This window comes from Styela clava, chromosome 11 (assembly GCF_964204865.1).
Source record: "Styela clava chromosome 11, kaStyClav1.hap1.2, whole genome shotgun sequence".
Taxonomy (NCBI): domain Eukaryota; kingdom Metazoa; phylum Chordata; class Ascidiacea; order Stolidobranchia; family Styelidae; genus Styela; species Styela clava.
Window position 1 is genome coordinate 5,017,005 of NC_135260.1, and position 20,333 is coordinate 5,037,337.

General features: G+C 35.0%; 1 protein-coding gene and 1 long non-coding RNA gene across 3 annotated transcripts; both read right to left on the bottom strand.

Moving 5' to 3' along the window:
• Positions 1–835: 835 nt before the first annotated feature.
• On the bottom strand, positions 836–4,500 carry LOC120346965 (uncharacterized). The gene is made up of 7 exons (XM_078118212.1): positions 4,093–4,500; positions 3,774–3,845; positions 3,126–3,197; positions 2,705–2,776; positions 2,043–2,114; positions 1,407–1,481; positions 836–958 (listed from the first exon to the last, which is right to left on the bottom strand). Exons 1-7 carry the CDS (start codon positions 4,169–4,171, stop codon positions 951–953), a joined length of 450 nt encoding a protein of 149 aa, XP_077974338.1. The 5' UTR covers positions 4,172–4,500; the 3' UTR covers positions 836–950.
• Positions 4,501–12,635: 8,135 nt separating this feature from the next.
• LOC144429563 (uncharacterized) lies at positions 12,636–14,125 on the bottom strand. 2 transcript variants are annotated; one of them, XR_013478851.1, is made up of 4 exons: positions 14,048–14,122; positions 13,472–13,595; positions 13,169–13,243; positions 12,636–12,738 (listed from the first exon to the last, which is right to left on the bottom strand). It is a non-coding gene; the product is annotated as an uncharacterized LOC144429563 (long non-coding RNA). The 2 variants fall into 2 exon arrangements; XR_013478850.1 differs by lacking the exon at positions 13,472–13,595 and having other exon boundaries at positions 14,048–14,125.
• Positions 14,126–20,333: the final 6,208 nt, after the last annotated feature.

The following is a 20,333-nucleotide window of genomic DNA, read 5'->3' on the forward strand; positions in this document are numbered from 1 at the left end:
GTTCAATCAGTCATCATATTACACAAACAATACCAATTAGAATGTTATTACTGATCGATTTTAATCGGTAAGTATGTTGATAGGTATTTGTCCGTCTGTATGTCTGTTAGATGCACGCGATATCTCACGAAAGCGAGATTGAATATGCTCCAGATTCTGCATGTGCATTCATCTTATCTCGGACCAGAAGCCTATTTATTTTGGATTAAATATGTCGTATAATTAGCGAGTTATTAATTAATTAGTGATGGGACACAAGGGGTCACTATGAAGTAAGAGCGCTGTTTTAGGGATCCGCTAATTTTCGATCGATAAGTCTTCGGTCGCTGACCGATATTCTTGTTCATACTGTTGTTGCTGTGTAGCGTACCGTTAGCCTTCTTCCTAAAAGCGCGTGCGTGGTTTTGTTTGTTTCGTTGTTTTGTTAGCGGATAATTGCTACATTTTGTTACGTGTAAGCCCCGTACGCCAAAAGGGTGCTTTACGATAACGTAAATTTTCTTCTATTTCTTGAACTGGAACCGATATTTAGATAGACTGCTCATGAACTTTTGATTACAATATGGTCAATGAAGACGATCGGGATGGTTTTAAATGTAGGCACCCAATGTAAAATTTGAAGTTGCAAAAATCACAGCTATGGTCTTTGGAGGCGTCCCGCTTTGAGACCACAAAAATATGGTAACCCTAGTTATACAGCGGTAAGAATTATACGGTAAGAAGTTTAAACGTTATACACACATAGATATGAGTGCATATATATTCTAATGCTGTTTTAGGCTCGTTTAAATACTCTGATATGACCCGAAGGCAAAGATAACAAAATGATCAATTATTGTTATAGAAAATCTTTTTATTCCATATTCAGCAAAGTCAAATTTATTTTCTCCGTTTGCCTTGATCTTTCTCTTTGCAGAACTTGACTCTTGAATGACTCATGACCATCGGCGTCACCAATCTGTTCGAATGCATAAGACAAATTAGAAAAGTGGAAACATAATTCAAAACAAATCGAAATATTTTTTTTTCAGAAAATACCGATATACCGATAAAAGAGAATAATAGAGTTTAAAAATGTCTTCTAACACGCATAAAAATATTTGAAAGACAACAAAAAGCATGTTCGGAGTTGAGTTTATGAACCAACCCTGTTTCTCAAAAGTGATCCCTATGCTACTATGTACTTGAGATTGATGCTAAATTCAGTTTGGACCAGTATAGGGCCGATAATATTGTGGCAGTTGGCCGAAATTGTGGTTGCAAAATATCATAAATTGATCTCTATTAGGAAAAATTCCATTGGATTGTACACAAAATTGCTCAGAATTACACTGATAGATGAGTTGATAGATATTGTAGAGGTAATTGTAGAAATAGAATATTGCTGCAAATTATTAGAAATTCACCTCCAACAACATGGCACTCCCGCGAAGATAGGTCACAAAATTCCCCATGTTTACAATCTTCGTTTTTTTCACATACTACGCAAAAATAAAATTAGGAATGAAATGTGAAATAAACATAACACAAATTGATAAGACAAACACCGGGCATTGCAAAAAGAGATGCGGTCAATTATTTCTGCATGTTATAAATGAAGGCAAAACGCAAATATTCGTAAAACGCAAGAATTACGAGCGCGAAACCCACAAAGATTATTCGCAATATTGGCCAGAATCTCTGCCATTGCCTCCATTACAACCTACACAAAGAAAAATTTGGAATTATACTTTGACAAGGTTATTTACAACAATTTGGTAAGACAAAAATCAGTCATGCAGAAAAATCGATGATCGAGGCATTTAGTTATATCTGATTAAATCATGCTAAATATGTCAATCGGTCCTTAAAAAATGTAACGATGATACTGATTTCAATACCATACAATTGGTGTCACTTTGGTATGCGTTTATTCCCATAGAATTCAGTTCCTAATCCAAACTAAAATCACCGAAATCTTTCGACCGCTGAGATCATATTGATTCATAGGATCAATGGTTTCAGTAGAAATGAGATATTGCTGCAAAATATTAGAAATTTACCTATATAGCGGCATTTCCAGTCATCTTTGTAACAATATTCCCCTGTTCCACAATCGTTGTTTGTTTCACATCCTATACAAGGAACAAATTAGAAATACAATGTAAGTAAATCATTCGTAATAATCTGGTAAGACAAATAACGCCATGCAAAAAAAATATCGATCTATATTTTCTGCATGTTATATTTTGAAACTATACGTAAAAATTCGCAATAAGCAGGGATTACAAGCGCAAGACACACAAAAATAAATTCGTCGCAATAATGGCCAGAAACCCGACCATTGTCTCCATTACAGCCTACACAATTGCCAAATTTGAAATATACTTTGACAAAGTCATTTACCTCAATCTGGTCAGACAAATATCTGTCATGCAGGAAAATGGATGATGGATACATTTAGTTATATCTGATCAAATCATGCCAAATATGGGAATCAATTCATCCCTGTAAAAAGTAATGGGTCCCACTTTGATTGATTAACGTGATACTGATTTTAATAACATACTATTGGTGTCCCTTTGGTATACGTTTATTCTCAAAGAATTCAGTTCCTGACCCAAACTAGAATCACGGAAATATCACAACCGCTGAAATCATTTGAATAATTGGATCAGTGATTTCTGTAGAAATGTGATATTGCTGCAAAATATTATAAATTTACCTTTATGATAGCATTTCCCAAAAGACCGTTCACAGTATTTCCCAGATTCACAATCGCCGTCTTCTTCGCATTCTGCGCCCAAAACAAAATTAGAAATAAAATGTAACTGAATATACAAAACAATCTGGTAAGACAAATATCGGTCACGCAGGAAAAGTTATCTGATAGTTATATCTGAATAAATCATGTCAAATATGGAAATCGATTCATCCCCGAAAAAAGTAATGGGTCTAATTTTGGTTGCTCAGCGCGATACTGATCTCAATACCATAATATTGGTGTCACTTTGGTATGCGTTTATTTGCATAGTACTAAGTTCCTAACACGAACTAAAATCACCGAAATCGTACAGGGGCACATTGACTGGGGACCAATGGTTCCTGTAGAAATGAGATATTGCTGCAAAATATTAGAAGTGTACCTATATCAATGCATTGCCATCCATCTTTGATACAAAATCCCTTAGGTTCACAATCGTTGTCTTTTTCACATTCTGCACAAAACAAATTAGAGAAAAAATGTAATGAAGTCCTCCAGTACAAACTTGTGAGCCTAACAACGGCCATACAAAAAAATGCAGGACTATTTTTTTTGTTATATTTGGGGGCCATACGCAAATATTCATAAAAAGCAAGGATTATGAAAGCGATACCTAACATGATTAGTCGCAATATTGGGCAGGAGCTCGACCATTTTCTCCACTACAACCTACACAAAGGATAAATCAGAAATATACTTTGACAAAGTCATTTACAACAATTTGATAAGACGAATATAGTTCGTCCTGGAAAATTGATTATCAATACAAGTCAAATCTGATTAAAGCATGCTAAATATGGGAATCAGTCCATTTTTGATAAAAGTAAAGGGTTCAGCTTTGGTTGCTTCACGTGATTCTGATCTCAATACCGTACAATTGGTGTTATTCTAGTATGCGTTCATTCTCATGGAATTCAGTTTCTAACAGGAACTAAAATCACCGACATCTCACAACCGCCGAGATCATATTGGCTGGGGACCAATGGGTCCTGTAGAAATGAGATATTGCTGCAAAATATTTGGAATTTACCTTTATTACGGCATTCATCGAAATAGAAGTCGCAAAATTGCTTATGTCCACAATCGCTGTCTAATTCACATTCTGCATAAAAAAAAAAAAAATTAGAAATAAAATGTAACTAAGTCAATTACAACAACCTGGTAAGTCAAATATCGGTCATGCAGGAAAATTGATGATTTCTTTTCAGTCATATGTGCTTGGTATTATGATAAATATTGAATTATTAAAAGTAACTTAAATTTTTTATACATATATATGCAAATTTGTTGGAAAGAGAATAATTCTATAATTCAAGGTTTCAATGAATTAATAAATTTCGACCAACTACCTTTTCCGTATGCATGATCAAGTAACATAGACATTACAGCAGCGGACAGCAAGAGAGATATAAAAAATTTCTGCATCATGACTTTGAACTTTAAGTCGTTTAGATAGTTTTTCCCAGAAATAGATGAATCACTAGGTTAGTGTTTAAATATAAATTGGAGAATAATTATATATAATATAACGAGTAATTATCGTTTCAACCATCGGCGGGATCGAAATTTTAAGAACGAGCTCTCCTTTGTATCGAACGCTAACAACAGCCTTCCACGTATGTATCTAACTTTTAGAACAATGGTTCTCAAACTTTTTTAAACGCGCCCCTTTTTAAGAATTTGTCTGGTGTCGAGCCCGTCTCAAGAATAACTAGCTAACAATAAGCTACAAAAAAGATAGTAAGGTGAAAGTGTGTTTTATTTAAAACACTTTCAAAATACGTGTAGTGAACGAAAACATCCCAAATAAAGAAATGTGAATATGCAAAATAAGGCGGGAAAGATCAAATCATCAAATCTAACAAATACTTTGAATTAGCTTCACGCTGCCTCTAAAATTGTCTGAGCCCCACCCCAAATTTTTTGAGACCCACTGGTTTAGAATTTGTAGAAGGCGTTCGCTGCCTCGAAAAATTGTCTAAACTCTAAGCATTCCTTGTGGTGCGAACCAACCCCCTTGAGAACCACTGGTTTAGAATTTATAGAAGGCGTTGGTCTCGCATACATATCGTCGTTACAAAACCTGATACATAAACTTTGCCTGGAACAACTGTATACGCTGCAGTATTAATCCAGTGCCTCACAAAGCAAAGTGTGACAAATTTCAGACAAACCGCATCATAACTTAGAACTGTGAGGAGAATTACATAAAGCTGAGAAGAGACGTGATGAAATTGGCAAGGTTCAGAAATTTGAGAAGTCGTTTGTCTCGTCTGGGAAGGATTTCCGTTTCAGAACTTTTTGCTCAGAAATGAATTGCTTAAATTGGTACAGTTTTGAAATTGAAGAAGGCGTTTGTCTCTTCTGGAAAAGATTTCCGTTGAAGAACTCCTTGCTGGGAAATGAATTACTTAAATTGATACAGTTTTGAAATTTGAGAAGTCGTTTGTCTCGTCTGGAAAGGATTTCCGTTTCAGAACTTTTTGCTCAGAAATGAATTGCTTAAATTAGTACAGTTTTGAAATTGAAGAAGGCGTTTGTCTCTTCTGGAAAAAATTTCCGTTAAAGAACTTCTTGCTGGGAAATGAATTGCTTAAATTGATACAGTTTTGAAATTAGAGAAGGCGTTTGTCTCGTCTGCAAGGGATTTCCGTTAAAAAAAAAGTTTATATGTTAATAAATTTCGCTGTGATATGCCGCAGAAATTTACTCTAATGCAGGGCCTTACAACTCAGAGTGTCAAAAATCTAACGAAATATGAGAAATTTAAAAACACACTTTTAGCGAATGATTTACATTACATTGATTCATGAAAATCCGTATAAAATACTAATTACAGTTCTAAAAGTGTAATAAGCTGCCCCTCGCCTAGCGAACCTATTTATATCACCCTCTTGAATGTATCGCGAATACATATGTCAGTTGCCAAACCCTGGCCTGCGTAACGATTTCAAATGGCCCGCCGAACCTCTTAATTAACACTCAATGTTTTTAACTATCAGTAGAGGTTCCCGTACATTTGAACCCACGTACATTTGAATCCACGGCAATTGCACCTGCATACTATTGCACCTATGGAAATGTTTTTGTTTTACGGATATTTTAACCCATACCCTAACCCATGGGTTTTAGCATCCGGATATAGATTGAACTCGCGAATATATGCATGGGTTCAAATGTATGGTCACCTAGAATTACATATACGAGCTTCGTCCTTGCATGTTTCCCCCTCCGGGCCGCGAAAGTCCTTCCGCTTTTAATTTTGGCTCCCGGTCAATCGACTTTGGGAACCATTGACATATATATATTATTTGCCCTTTTTTCTAAAATAAAATTTTTGGGGGTTTATTCAAAACACGAGAAAATTGTTAAACTTAAATAGAGGTAACAACCCTGAAAAAAATATAAAGTCTGATAATGTTAGCAAATGTTGCTCACATGTGGAACCCTATAATGTGGCCCCATAGCCAACCCGGGTAATATATATAAGTTTACTTAGAATCCATATTTAACATAACATTCAAATATAGTTGCGTTGCTGCCTGAATTTCATAAATTTCGATCTGTTGAATCTCACAAAGAATTTCGCTTATGTCTTTTGAGTCTGGTTCACAAATGATACACAACGAGTTCATGGCGTATTTAGCAGTGCTTGCAGTTGTAGGCTTTTGTTGGAAACTTTCTGCGAATTTTTACTTCTACAACCAATAATTCTTCTAGCTTGCCGTTTCCTGTTTTTCAGAATTAGCCAGTGTTGCGAAAACAGCCTTCAATTTAAATGAACTTGAAGAATAAAACGAGAGGTTTCCATTATTTAACCTAGTCTGTTCACGTACACATATTATTTTACTTCGTAATCACTATTCGTGCCGAGGTCGGTTTTTAAATTTTAACCGTTCCTTGCCTCGGTGAAAGCGAGAGAGTTCTCTCTTGTTTAGTCTCTCTCCCTATTTATTTTTCGTATGATCGGAGGAGGGGCGAGCCTAGTGATGTCATTTAATTTATCATATATATATGCATTACAATTATACTGAAAAGTAAAAATGTTGGTAAAATTACAGACAAATACATAGTAAAATTTTTCTGCATGAAAATATTTGAATTCCTCCCTACTTGGGAAACGCTGTATCTTTGCCCCATATTTGTATTATGCTTAAAAGAGGATCTCTCACAACCTATAGTCATTTTACCGAAGAATTTAGAATGTTGGCGTCAATCGTACTCGACACAATTCTTTTATCATAATTTACGGATAAAACGCACACTGGCCATGCCAGATAAGTGGATAGTTTAGTTCATGACAGATGCTACTTCCAGCGCATTATAATTCTAATGCGGCCTTGAATCCGAAGTAGGAACCGTTCTTCGCTATAGTATTAAGACGTAGTACAGGTATGGGAACTCTAGACAGTTACTACTCTGGAATAAAATTCAGAAACTTAACTATTCCTAAAAATGTTTTGTACTCACAAATTTATTGCGTGTTTATTGCGCTTTGCCGCACAATTACACTTTGTTTTTTTGTGTTGTGGCTATATCATGTGATTTTAGTAAATATCATATTCTGCATGAAGTTTCCTATTTTTCTATTTGAGAAAGTGAATTGATATATATTCCTGTTCGAATATATAGATCAGCAGTGTGCAACCTGCCGCCCGCGAGCAAAATCTCGTGCGTCCCGTGGAGGGGTGCTGATTTTGAATAGTGTGCACCCATCATTTATTAATTCCAATCTCTATACATTACAAAGTTGCCTGAGTCCAATTTATTATCGATGCCTTCAACAGATAGTTCATGCGAAATGAACAGCACGGTGCGGCCCGCGGTTTCACCTAGTTATTCATAAATGGCCCTGCTGTATTGAAGGTTGCACACTACTGATATAGACAATTATCAGTAAAAATATAAAAAAAAATTAAAATACCTGATCTGTTCTTTGAATTTTAAGAGAGCGCACCTAGGACAGCAATTGTAATTCCAGAAGGGAATTTTGTCATTGCAAACCCCGGTGCATAGGTTTCCCAATGTAATTGTGTTTGTCTCATTCCTAGGATTTTTATTATTGGGTCAGGAAAGTAAGGAAAAATTCAAGAAGTATAGTAAGTAACAGCAATTTAATATTTCTAAAAATAAAATAACCGAAAAACTTGCAAAACTTATTGCGTTTTTATTGCGTCTCTCAACGTTTTGCAAAAATAACACAAACAGAGATTTGGAAATCTATCATAATGAGCTAGGAATGAAATAATAAAATTATTCCAAAAACAGCATTCAATCTTTGTAAGCATTGTAGTTGGGGCGTTTCAGATGGATATAAAGCATTACAACTTCTGTACATTCATACTTACGCGATGTGTGGGTTAGTACGAGTCTCATTTTTTATTTGAACATCTCAATGCTTTCTAAAAGAATCCATAAAATATATTGTGATAGACCAGCAATCGGCAATCTGCTGTTCAAGAGCCGCATGCGTCACTTAGTTCTCGAAGCTCTAGCTCCCATGAATCTGAGCGGCTCCAGCAGTTTTTGTTTGAAGCAGTAGAAAACCAATGTAGGCAGAGGAGGCACAAAGTCAATTACTACTTGCTACTCACACATCACAGCAGATGTAAGTCCAGGTAAAAATAGGTCGCAATAATTGAGGTAACGGGAAAAAGTTCACCCGATAGTGAACTCTCATCGTCGAATTTGATGCAACTGTATAAAAGCAACAGCATTCAGGTTTTATTCATAATAATTCCAGCTTGATTGCGACATGTGGATACGTTGTAAAGCATGCAAATCGTAATAAGAAGTTCAGTTTGTGTGAAATCGAGCTAGTCAGCGCACCGCTTACGTACTCCAATATCGAAAAATAGAGTCGGATATTTAATACATTTGTGTTTCAAGAAGTCTTTCCCTAACTCAGGGGTTCTCAAACTTTTGGTGTTGCGGAGCCCTTGAAAAGGTTGACTATTATTCACGGAGCCCCAAAATAAATGTTAAAATTGTTACTTTCAGATTAATATTCCTGAGCAAGTTAAACGTACTTTACTTAATTTAAATGCTGAACCTTTTTTAATAGGGTTAATGCAAGTCATAAATAAATCTCAATTTCAAAGATAAATTATATATACTCTTACTGAAGCTGTAAATTTGACACTTGACAAACATATTAAACTAGGGGTCGAATCTTTTCTCTTTTGACATTTTCGGAAGGCCGCTAATAACGTGCGCGATTGCATTTTGTCACAATCACCGATAGTTTTCGTCAGCATGGCATGTTTTTAAACATCTTTACGCCGGTGTTTATTCTCCCTAAATCAAAAATTTTCTTTGGCATATACATGTATTGTTCCACAATGACGACGATAATTGCTTTTTTGTTCTCGTGGGGAATTATGAGTTTTATGTGAAAAACATGTTACCATATAGTCATCGGCGACGAAGTGTTAAAAATAATAATTAATAATAAAGAGGTAAATCCGCAACCCAAATTTCTTGATTGAAAAACGGCATTCTAAAATATTAAAACTTAAAATAAAAGATCACACTATATGTTTGGTTTTAGCAGACTCACGTCAGATTAAAAACGCTTTTATAGGCATTGTAAATCACAAAAGTTGGTGTTATGTTAGGTTTTCTTCGGTTATTCATCGTTTAGTAACTGCGAAATCGAAACACAGTCAATTGTGTGCGCGATTTATCTTTTTTTATTCTACCGACGGAGCCGCATGCATTAAAATAAATTTTATTCGTTCGTATTTTGCCCAGATCTTGTGAGTTTTTGAACGGCGATATCTTGCTTAATTATAATCTCAAGTGTAAAAGAACAAATCAAGTTTGACAAATTCCAATATCGCAAAAATACGACTCCAATTTATTTATAGTTGGCAGTTTATCACGTATTTTATGTTATTTTAGAATAGTATTCTTTCATTTCAGTAATCCTGATAGTAATCTCGAATGAAACGTGAGTAACTATGAGTACAATTGAAATATTACGACAAGACACTTCAACGGCCATGCATTGAATATTTTACGCAACAGAAATCTGGTTATCCGTTTTTTTATAATCGCAAAGAATGTTGCGCGGAAATTTCCGATTCAAATCCCCACCTCTTAAGAATCCTGGCTGCGCTACAGCTTATAAATAATGTCATTTTTTAATTCCGCATTTTTCGAGGCTATATTGTTGTCAAATTTTATCAAAGCTGTTATTGCTTCTTTGAGCAGTTACAAAATTAGCCAAGTCATTATTGTGAAAAGTCATCGAATAGCTCGCGGAGCCCCTGGGTTTCTCTCGCGGAGCCCTGGGGCTCCGTACGGAGCACTTTGAGAACCTATGCCCTAACTCATTGTCTGAAACATGTCTTTCCACCATTTTTTTGCTGTGTACCGCTAAATTTTCAAGTTATATTGATCCCCAAGTGTCTATTGGAAATATCCAAGTTAAATCAAGTACTATTCTAATATAACTTATTGATTTTAGTGTACTCAGTATCACAACCATATTCAATTTCGGACTGCCAGGAAAGTATGCTCGTACACCTTGCTTGTAGAGTCAAAGCTTTTCGTTTGGTTCAAAGTTTGCATATTTATTTATATTCCTATTTTAAATATTCTATGATCAAAGCACTTTAATTTGTGTAGCTATAATAGGTTTATTCAATTATTTCTCTTTTTAATTAGAACCCCAGGACAACTTGCATACATTGGGTCGGTTTTGTCGCCTTGCTGCCCGCTGGTTTCTTAGTACTGGTACACAAAATAAATAGTTTTTTGTTTAATCCTTATTTATAATTCTGAGAAAAATTCATTGGTGAAAATACAGTTTCGGTACTTGAACAAATCAGTAGTAGAACACTGATCTGGGAAGAATTATGGTCGACTACCGAGGCATCACTGTATTTCGTATTTGTAGTATTTGGTTAACCTGGTTTCACTGCTAATTGTTTCACTGCTCATTGTTAGAGAATGGATTACGAAATATTTTTGTAGGGATCAAAAACCACGACACAGTTTTATTGTAATTATATACACATACACTATAGACTACCAGCATATATGCAAAATCACGAACATAAAGAAATTCATGAATTTTTTGGTGAGAAGAATTCTGCAACAGAATAGGGTTTCAGGCGAGCGTGATGGTTACTGTTCCTGCAATGCATTTCGTATGAAGCACAATGCATGAATTAAAGTCTTGTTCAGACGTTTCGCAATTTCCCCTACCGCCATTTCTAGATTGCAGAAATTAGTTCCTCAAAAGATTGTCACTTTCAACTCATTTGAATTCCATTATAATGGTTTTTGAATTTAGTCACTCAAAATATCTTTATCTCGCTAGAGATTGTGAAATAAGTATTCGAAGTAGGCGAAGCAGCAGCCGCGCCTGACCATAAACAAAATTTAAATGTGGGATAGTACCCGTAGTATTGGAATATGAAATTTATGACGTAATTATTATTGCTTTATTTATGTCACTTGATGACACTGTTGAGATCTCTTTCTCTTTCCACCTGCACTGCATGTCGCTTAGTGCAATGATTGATGATTTCTGTGGTATATTAATGATATACTGAGATAATATAAACAGTTATGTATTTACCAACAAACAAACAGTATTGATGCAATCCACCCGCAGCAAGGCCCGACGATACATAGCCGGCGTCGATTGTGCTATACTGGTTGTTGATTGTTTCCAGTCCCGAACCGAAACACGCCACCATTTGCCTTATGTTCCCCACAATGTATCCCAGTCCAAAAGAAAAAAAAAATAGCGACACGAAAAACAGTCATCATCAAAACCGCAATAATATGGACAAAGAATTTTGAATAAGTTGTTATAATATGCTGTGCGGGATGCCATCATTTAACAAAATATAACAAAATCACTAATGATCATATGCAATATTACACTACTTCAGTATCCGGTTAACCACACAATATCATTCTTATGTCAGTATAACAGTAATTCTCAGTTATCCGAATATCCGCTATTCGGGTATTCCAATCCCGATGAGATTTGGCTTAGAATAATTTGTGGGCACTCCCGAAGTATGTTAACCAATATGGTGGACACCGGAAAATAGTATGTGTACCAGGTTACGGTTAGGCCAAAGTTTTATTTCAATTTTCCTTATTTCAATTCTATTACGAGTTCGGGGACTAGCCAAGTGACTCCCGTAGCATTTGTCCCTGGAATTATGGTCTAACCCTAACATACCCTAACATACTACGTTCCGGTGTCCGCCATCTTGGTTCACATACTTCGAAAAAACCAATGTTTGAACAAGGGATGTGTGTTACCCCGACCCTTGACCCTAATAAAATTCTCCATATATTTAATAAACATTATACGCTCGTTTTGATATTGCTTCGAAGGGTTAGTTTTTACAAACTCTTCAAAACTATTATTTTTTGACCAAATTTAACGACATGCCACTTGCACGTACCTGTAATTTTGGCCCAGTCTATCTATCGCAGCATTTGCGGGAAGATATATTGAGTATAGCAACTAAACTAAAGCTTCTCGAAAGACAAAGAAAATCAAGGTATTCAATTTACAACTTATTGTAGAAACATAATTGAATACTGACAAATAACACGCGAAACGTCAAGAACAGGGCAACCATTGAAAAAAAAACTTAATCAGGGAAAACTCCGAATCAAAATTTAAAATCTAAAAAGTGCTTCATAAACCTCTATTGAGCATTTTTCGATCGTGGTTGGCTAGACTGCGGATGACCCATTTTTGGCATGCATTGAGAAGTTTGAACGTTATAAACATATACATATGAATGTATATATTATATTCTAATGCTCTTTTATTCCTGTTTAAAAACTCTGATATGTCCCAAATTCAAATTTCACAAATAATCAAATATTATTGTGGAATATTTTATTAATACATGTTCAGCAATTTCAGTCAAATTTACTTTCTCTGTTTGCATTGATCTTTCTCTTTGCAAAATTTGGCTCTTGATTGACTCATAGCCATTTGCGTCCAAAACCTGTGCGAATTCATTAGACAAATTAGACAAGTGAAAAAAATAATTCAGAACAAATCAAAATCTTAGTTTTTAGAAAATACCGATGTATCGGTAAAATAGAATGATAAAATTTTAAAATGTCTTTTACCATGCATAAAAATAAATCCCATTCATAATCGGAATAAATTAGAAATTTACTGTAGGTAAATTCTTCCCTTTCCCAGTGAAATATGACTATTTTTTAGTGGTTGCTATGCCTGATTAGTATTATGCATAATATAGAATTATTTGAATGCATTTGCTTATATGACATGATACAATTTAGGTCACGTTAGCTTCAGATTTTTCTCCCAGACTTAACAAAGTAAATACGTATTCAGATTTCAGAATCGGCTGGGGGGCAATGGTATCTGTGAAAATGAGATAATGCTGCAAAATATTAAAAATTTACCTTCAGGAACATAGCATTTCAGTGAAAAGTCGTCACAATATTTCCCAGGTTCACAATCTTCGTCTCCTTGGCATTCTGCACAAAGAACGAATTAGAAAAACAGTGTAACTGAATCATTCAGGCAATTTGGTAAGACAAATATCGGTTCGTCATGCAGTAAAATTGATGATGAATACATTTAGTTATATTTGATTAAATCATGCCAAAATATTGTAATCAGTTTATCCTTGAAAAAAAGTAATGGGGCTCATTTTGGTTGTTAACGTGATACTGATCTCAATAGCATACATTGGTGTTACTTACAATTGGTGGTATGCGTTATTCTCATTAAATTCAGTTCCTAAGCCGAACTAAAACAACCGGGATTACATAACCGCTGAGATCATATTGGATGGAAACCAATGGTTCCCGTAGAAAGAAGATATTGCTGAAAAATATTTGAAATTTGCCTTTATCAAGGCAATCCAACCAAAATTTGTCACAAACTTGCTAAGGTTCACAAACGTCGTCATTTCCACATTCTGCACACAAAAAAATTAGAAATACGATGCAACTAAATCATTCATAACATTTCGGTAAGACAAATATAGTTCATCCAGGTAAATTGATTATAGATACATCAAGTTAAATTTTATTAAAATCATGCAAAATATGGGAATCAGTCCATTCCTGATAAAAGTAATGGGTCCAACTTTGGTTGCTTAACGTGATACTATCGATGCCATACTATTGGTGTCACTTTGTTATACGTTTATTTCCATAGAATACAGTTCCTAACCTGAACTAAAATCACTGAAATCAAACAACTGCTGAGATCAGCTGCTGGAACCAATGGTTTCTATAGAAAAGAGGTATTGCTGCAAAATAGTGAGAATTTACCTTTATACGGCATTCCGACCAATGGATGTCGCAAAATTGTTTAGGTTCGCAATTGTTGTCGTTTTCACATCCTGCACTAAAAACAAATTAGAAGTACAAATAACTGGGTTAGTTTCAACAGTCTGATTGAAAAATTGATTGACACTTTCAGTCATATGTGATTGGTATTATGATAAATATGGAATTATTTGAACAAAGTAACTTCCAAAGTGTTCTTCATGTTTTTAAGACTAAATGTGATGATAATTATAGAACTTAAAAACAATTTTGGATCCTATGTAGAAAGCCGTAAATATGTAAAGATCGACTAACCCCAATTACCCCATACGTATGCTTGATCCAGTAAAATAGATATTACAGCAGTCGACAGCAAGAGACACACAAAAAATTTCGGCATTATGGCTTGGAACTTAATTAAAGGCGTTCACATATTTTTTTTCTAGAATGAGATGAAATACTTAGTAAGTGCACAAATATAAATTATAGAATAATGAAAAAGCACAGTTTAGTCTCGCAAGTTATGAATTGTTGTTTAAACCTGTAATGATATCATAGCGACACCTAGGTCTTGTCGGTCACGACGCGTTGACGCGTTAGTTTTTGAGCGTATTCGAGATTCGACACTTGACTTAATACTCTCGTACAGCGCACAACTCAACTGCAAGTTATGTTTTACTGTTTATCGCTATTTTATATTGTTTTATCTTTGCCGCTTTTAACTAAAGCCCAGTCTCGACACGCGCGAAATCATATGTAACAACATCCAAGAAACGCTATAGAAATTTGGTGATATCCCAATGTGATAAAGATCAACTTTCTAACGGGTTTGTGAATGTTGTTCCCTATGACTCTACGCGTGCGAGACAGGGCTTGATTGTGTAACCTGTAAAATATTCTTAAAATATCCTGGGTTTTGAGATAACATCTAAATTATAAAAATGGTTTCTCTCGTGTATCGAATTTGCTAACAACAAGGTCTCATTTCTGAAAATAAATGGATCTCAATGATCAGGAACGGGATCGCGGAATTACCAAGAACCGGTTCGTGAACATTTTTATATCAAATTATTATATAAATTATAAATGACTACCGGAAAAATTCAACATTCCATAAATGCGACATCATGTCTCCTGTCAGGTAAATTATCGACAGAATTTAATACTGGTTACTCGATAAATTGCTAAAGTCGGAGCCTGAAATTATATTTACTTTAAGCGAATGCACGAGTCAAAGTGTTGCAAACTTTGACGCGATTGTGTAGGATTTAAATTCCTCGACAGAAAAAAATAACTATTTTGGCCAAAATTTGGGTTGAAATTATTTTGTACCAAATTCCTCAGCAGAAGGGAATGAAATCGGATCCTGATATCCAAATGCCGATTTGGACAAGTTTTATTTTTTGCGAAGATGATTGATATATGCCAAACGGTTCGAAAAGTACTAATTTCGGTCCTGGAACCTCAACAAGCTCTTAGCCCTCAAGCAAACTGATATTCCCTGCTCAAAGTATCGAGGATATATAATCGTTCTTCGCTTGTTTCTTTTTTTATCAAATGCACTGTTGTATTTTATTCAAAACGAGCGAAACAAAGTTTACATAAAATAAATGATTTTGTGAGTTGTTTTTGCAAAGACTCAGCTTATTTTAGAAAATTGGAAACGACTAGCTAGCGAGAACCAATGTTTTGGAGGTAAAAATTCACGGAACGTTTCAAGTAGTCCTTTACACTTATTTCATTTCCTAAAACATTGATAATTTGTGAGCTGTTTTTGCAAAAACTCAACTTATTTAGGAAAATTGGAAACGACTAGCCTAGCGAGAGAAATTGTTTTGGAGGTAAAAATTCACGAAACGTTTGAAGCTGTTTTTTACACTAATTTTATTTCCTGAAGCATTCATATTTGTGAGCTGTTTTTGCAAAAACTTGGCAAGAAATACGCAAAAAATCTTGCAAATATTTGCTAAATAAGCAGAGGTTTTTTAAAAACAGCTCACAAATTATGAATGTTTTAGAAAATAAAATCAGTGTAAAGAACTTCTTGAAACTTTCCGCGAATTTTTACCTCCAAAACAATCGTTCTCAAAATGAACTGGTATTTTCAATAACATGTCCGCGAGTGCAAATATGCATGCGACAAAGTCCATGAGTACATATAGCCATAGATGCAATCTGCATGTGATGGAAATGGTGATGTGTGCAATGAACGTAGGCGAAAATATAGTTCCTATATGTATAGTAAATTTTAAAACTGGTCCTAAGACAATGTAACCGATTTTTTGATCAACTTCTATACCGAGGGAGAGAGAACAGATAAGGCGGCCCGATCATATCGAGACGTAAGGTCGCTCATACTGTAACCAGTCCACGTTAGAAACAATAATTTGAAACTAGAGTAGATGGGATATACAACCATCGCCTTCCCAATCATCAAAAAATAACTCACCATCATAACTCTGAGATATCTCATAATAAAATTGAGTAAAAACAATTTCGCAGTTCTCATTCGTCCAGCTATGAATACTATTGTCGTTCAATCACCTGTCTCGGGTCTTTTTATGACGTCACGAAAAACTTCGTTATCTATTTTCATTTTGTCATCTTTCTTTCTTGTTATCGGAGTGGTGGAAGGGCTTTTTTTTCTACAAAAAATTATTGAAGTTAGGACTTCAATATATTGAATAGTAATTGTACTTTTCCTTATGCAGTCTTTATTGCTAATAATCAAGCCATCTTTAACCAAAACCTGACTTAGTTATAACTGTTTTAAAAAAGCATTAGTTTCTTAGGCTATAAATGTGTTTTTTCATTCGAGAGCGGAAAAGTTTTTACCGTAAAGTTTTAGTTACTTCTGTGGTCATAAAACATTATATAAACAATTTACTTCGAAATTTAAAAAATTTGGTTCACGGCTCGGGTGTTGTCATACACGTACGCTTGCCTTTAAGCCTAAACATTAGAATCAGTCAATGTCCAAGTATCTTGAGACAATCAAAAATGTTTAAAAACCATTGACATCAACAACAGAGCAATGCTCAAATACACGGACACGAAATAGTATCAAATCTTATACAGAACGGGTAGTCTGATCACCAGATCAGTGAGATGTGATCACGGAACCGCACGAAACCATTTTTAATTTTGATGACGTCTTCACACAAAGCTTCGGAGTAAAAAAACGAAACCCATGATAATAACCCTCTGGTGGCAACAACAATCTGTATCCACCGAAAAATTCAAAGCAATTGGTCCAGTGATTAAAGAGAAAAGAGACGATTTTCAATATTGCCTGAGAGTTCAATACAGTGTTTCCCAACCCGAGTCCGCCGTCTCAAATGAGTCAGCGGAGCGTTTGAATGAGTCCGCAACGAGTCAAAAATTCGGGCGAGCCGCAAACGATTTTGCGGAACTTAACTATCAGCCAATTTACGTTAGAATTTACATAAAACATGAAAAGCAAGTTTATTCTCAAAACATAAATCGAGTCAATAGTTACTGGTTACTGAGTGGGGCTGGGCATATATTCGAATATTCAACTATTAGAACAACAATTTAATATTCGAAAATTTGGTAACAGGTGACGCGACAGGTCACTTGATCACTTAATCAAACGATTGGATTTCACAACTCACTCACGAATTTTCGACGAAAACACACAAGTCGGCATACGCGTCGATAGATGGTGGCAACCCGAATTTTCCAAATTGAAAAGCGGCAATACAAAACACTAAAAATAAAACAGAGAACACCATATGTTTCGTTTTATGATGGTCCGCGACCGATTAAAACCGCTTATTTAGACATTGCAAAACGCAAAATTTCGGGTGCTACCGTAGTATACGTACCAGAGCATTCTCCCTTAGTATTGTTTGCTTTACTGCCTCAACATTGATACGCCGTACAGTACTGGTAAGTGTTGTACAAACAGCTCAGATTTGTCGAATTCACAAAAATAGGAATTAAAACAAAATATAATCGGGCACATTACCACGCATTTTTGTGTCCACGGATTGTCATGATATTTTCTGAGTAGTATTGCTTTATTTCGCCAACACAATCGCAGATTAAAATGATCGAAAATAAATTAATAATAAAGCAAGCCGATGAATATTCTTTTTTCATTTACTTATATACTGAATCAAGTTGTACTTTCTGGAAATTTATAACAGATAGTGAGATTTTTCTAACGACGATAACAAATTCGCAAAGTCGCAAAAATATGTAACAAAACTAAATATAATCGGGCAATATATTCTCACATTATTATGTTCGCAGATTGCCGATTGGCATTTTAGAGAAGAAATGCTTTCATCTTGTCGTAAGTCGACGCAACCGCGAGTTACCATGAACACAATTAAATTAATATAGAAAGCCATTGGATTGAATATTGTAAGACGGAAAGCCAATTATACACTAAAAAAGTCGGCTCTTTTTAACGAACGCGTAATTGCGGCGAATTTGCGAATTTGAAATTCGTTACAATTCTGTTGTATTTGATTTTATTACTTCTTCGCACAGTTTGCAATAAACGCAATTTGAGTCCGCAAAGGTTTTCGCGGGTGAGAATATAGTCCACGACCGAAAAAGGTTGGGAAACGCTGGTTTAATGAAATGATTGGTCAGTTTGGAAAGACAATTCAGGCCTCAATATCGGTCTGGTTGAGATAATGTTTGCTTGTTTTTCTTTTCCAAAAATCATCTTAAACCTCGCTATAAATGTTTGTAGAACTATTTCGAAAAAATATCATGTAAATTGAATTGACCTTTAATCAGTAATGAAGTCTGAAACTTGCTTATTCAATTTCAGATAACAGGGAACACTAGTTTCGTTCCTATTATTAGTATGTATTATATATAGGGTTACCAAAAACCTAGGGGCAATGATACTGCCTTAGTTGTATCAACAATATATTCCCAATATTATATTCTATCAAGACCATTCCAGTAAAGATGGCCATATTGTGTAAATAATGGCATTTTACTGTTTTTTAGAAAACGCTCTGCGTATTTCGACTTCTAAATAATCGTTGTCGCTATAGCTAGTCGTTTCCAATTTTCTAAAATAAACAGAGTTTTTGCAAAAACATCTCACAAATCATGAATTTTTTAGGAAAGAAAATCAGTGTAAATTACTGCTCGAAACGTTCCGCGAATGTTTTTTGCAAAGGGATTGTTCTCGTTAGCTAATAGTTTCCAATTTTCTGAAAAAGCCGAGGTTTTGAAAAAATAACTCAAATATTATGAATGTTTTATAAAATAGAATAAGTGTAATAAACTGCTTGAAACGTTCTGCGAATTTCTACCTCCGAAACAATTGTTCTTTCTAGCTAGCTTTAAGCCGAGGCGCAAAAATTGCTCACAAATTATGAATATTTTAGTGAATGAAATTACGTGTTAAGTACCGCTTGAAACGTTCAGCGAATTTCCATTTCCGCAACTGTTGTTCTCGTTAGCTAGAATCGCGCCAAAATTTTGCAAGAGCAGCCTCAAATTATGATTATTTCTGAAAATGAAATAATTCGCTTTATTCAATTTAACCTATTGACCCGCATTTAATTTTGCTTGATTTCAATGGTTAAGAAATGCCCAAGCTTGATACTGATAGTTAGAAACATTTTCTCATATTTAGGTTTTCTATTTATAATCATTTATTTTCTCAGTGCTGTTATAAAGCGTCATTTCAATTACTTTTCATATTTAATTTCACTGTGGGTATTAGTTTAAAATACAACTCGAGATTCTATCTAATCTTGTTCTATTAGTTTGAAAGATTCGGAGGCGTGCAATATAATGCAAGGATGTTGTAGCCAGGGATTACGCAAAAATGGGCACTTGACTATGGCACCACGGAAATGAGGCACCGCAGAAGTTTTCATATACACTTTTTAATAGTGCCTCAGTGTTTAATGAAAAAATTGGTCAGCTTTGAAAGACGACTAACCAACTATTGGACCTTGATCATTCAAAACCCATCCCACGCGGATTAAATGAAAGTGGCTTGAACAAAACAAGTTTAATAAGAGATATTTGTGTTCGCCAGCGAGGAAATTTGATGCTCATACAGTTCTGGTTGCTATAAAATCTAATGTTAGAATAGTCTTGTTTTATCCGCATGGGATCATATTCGAATGACTGAGGTTTATTTGATACAACCTAAGTGAGATGGAAGGCATGGGATTATGATAGTTAATTCCGACACTTCAACCACGAGCCATTTCGCGCCCTATCGGCATGTAAGTGGTCGCTAAAGTCTTTTTTACCGATAGCTACGACACAACAAATACAA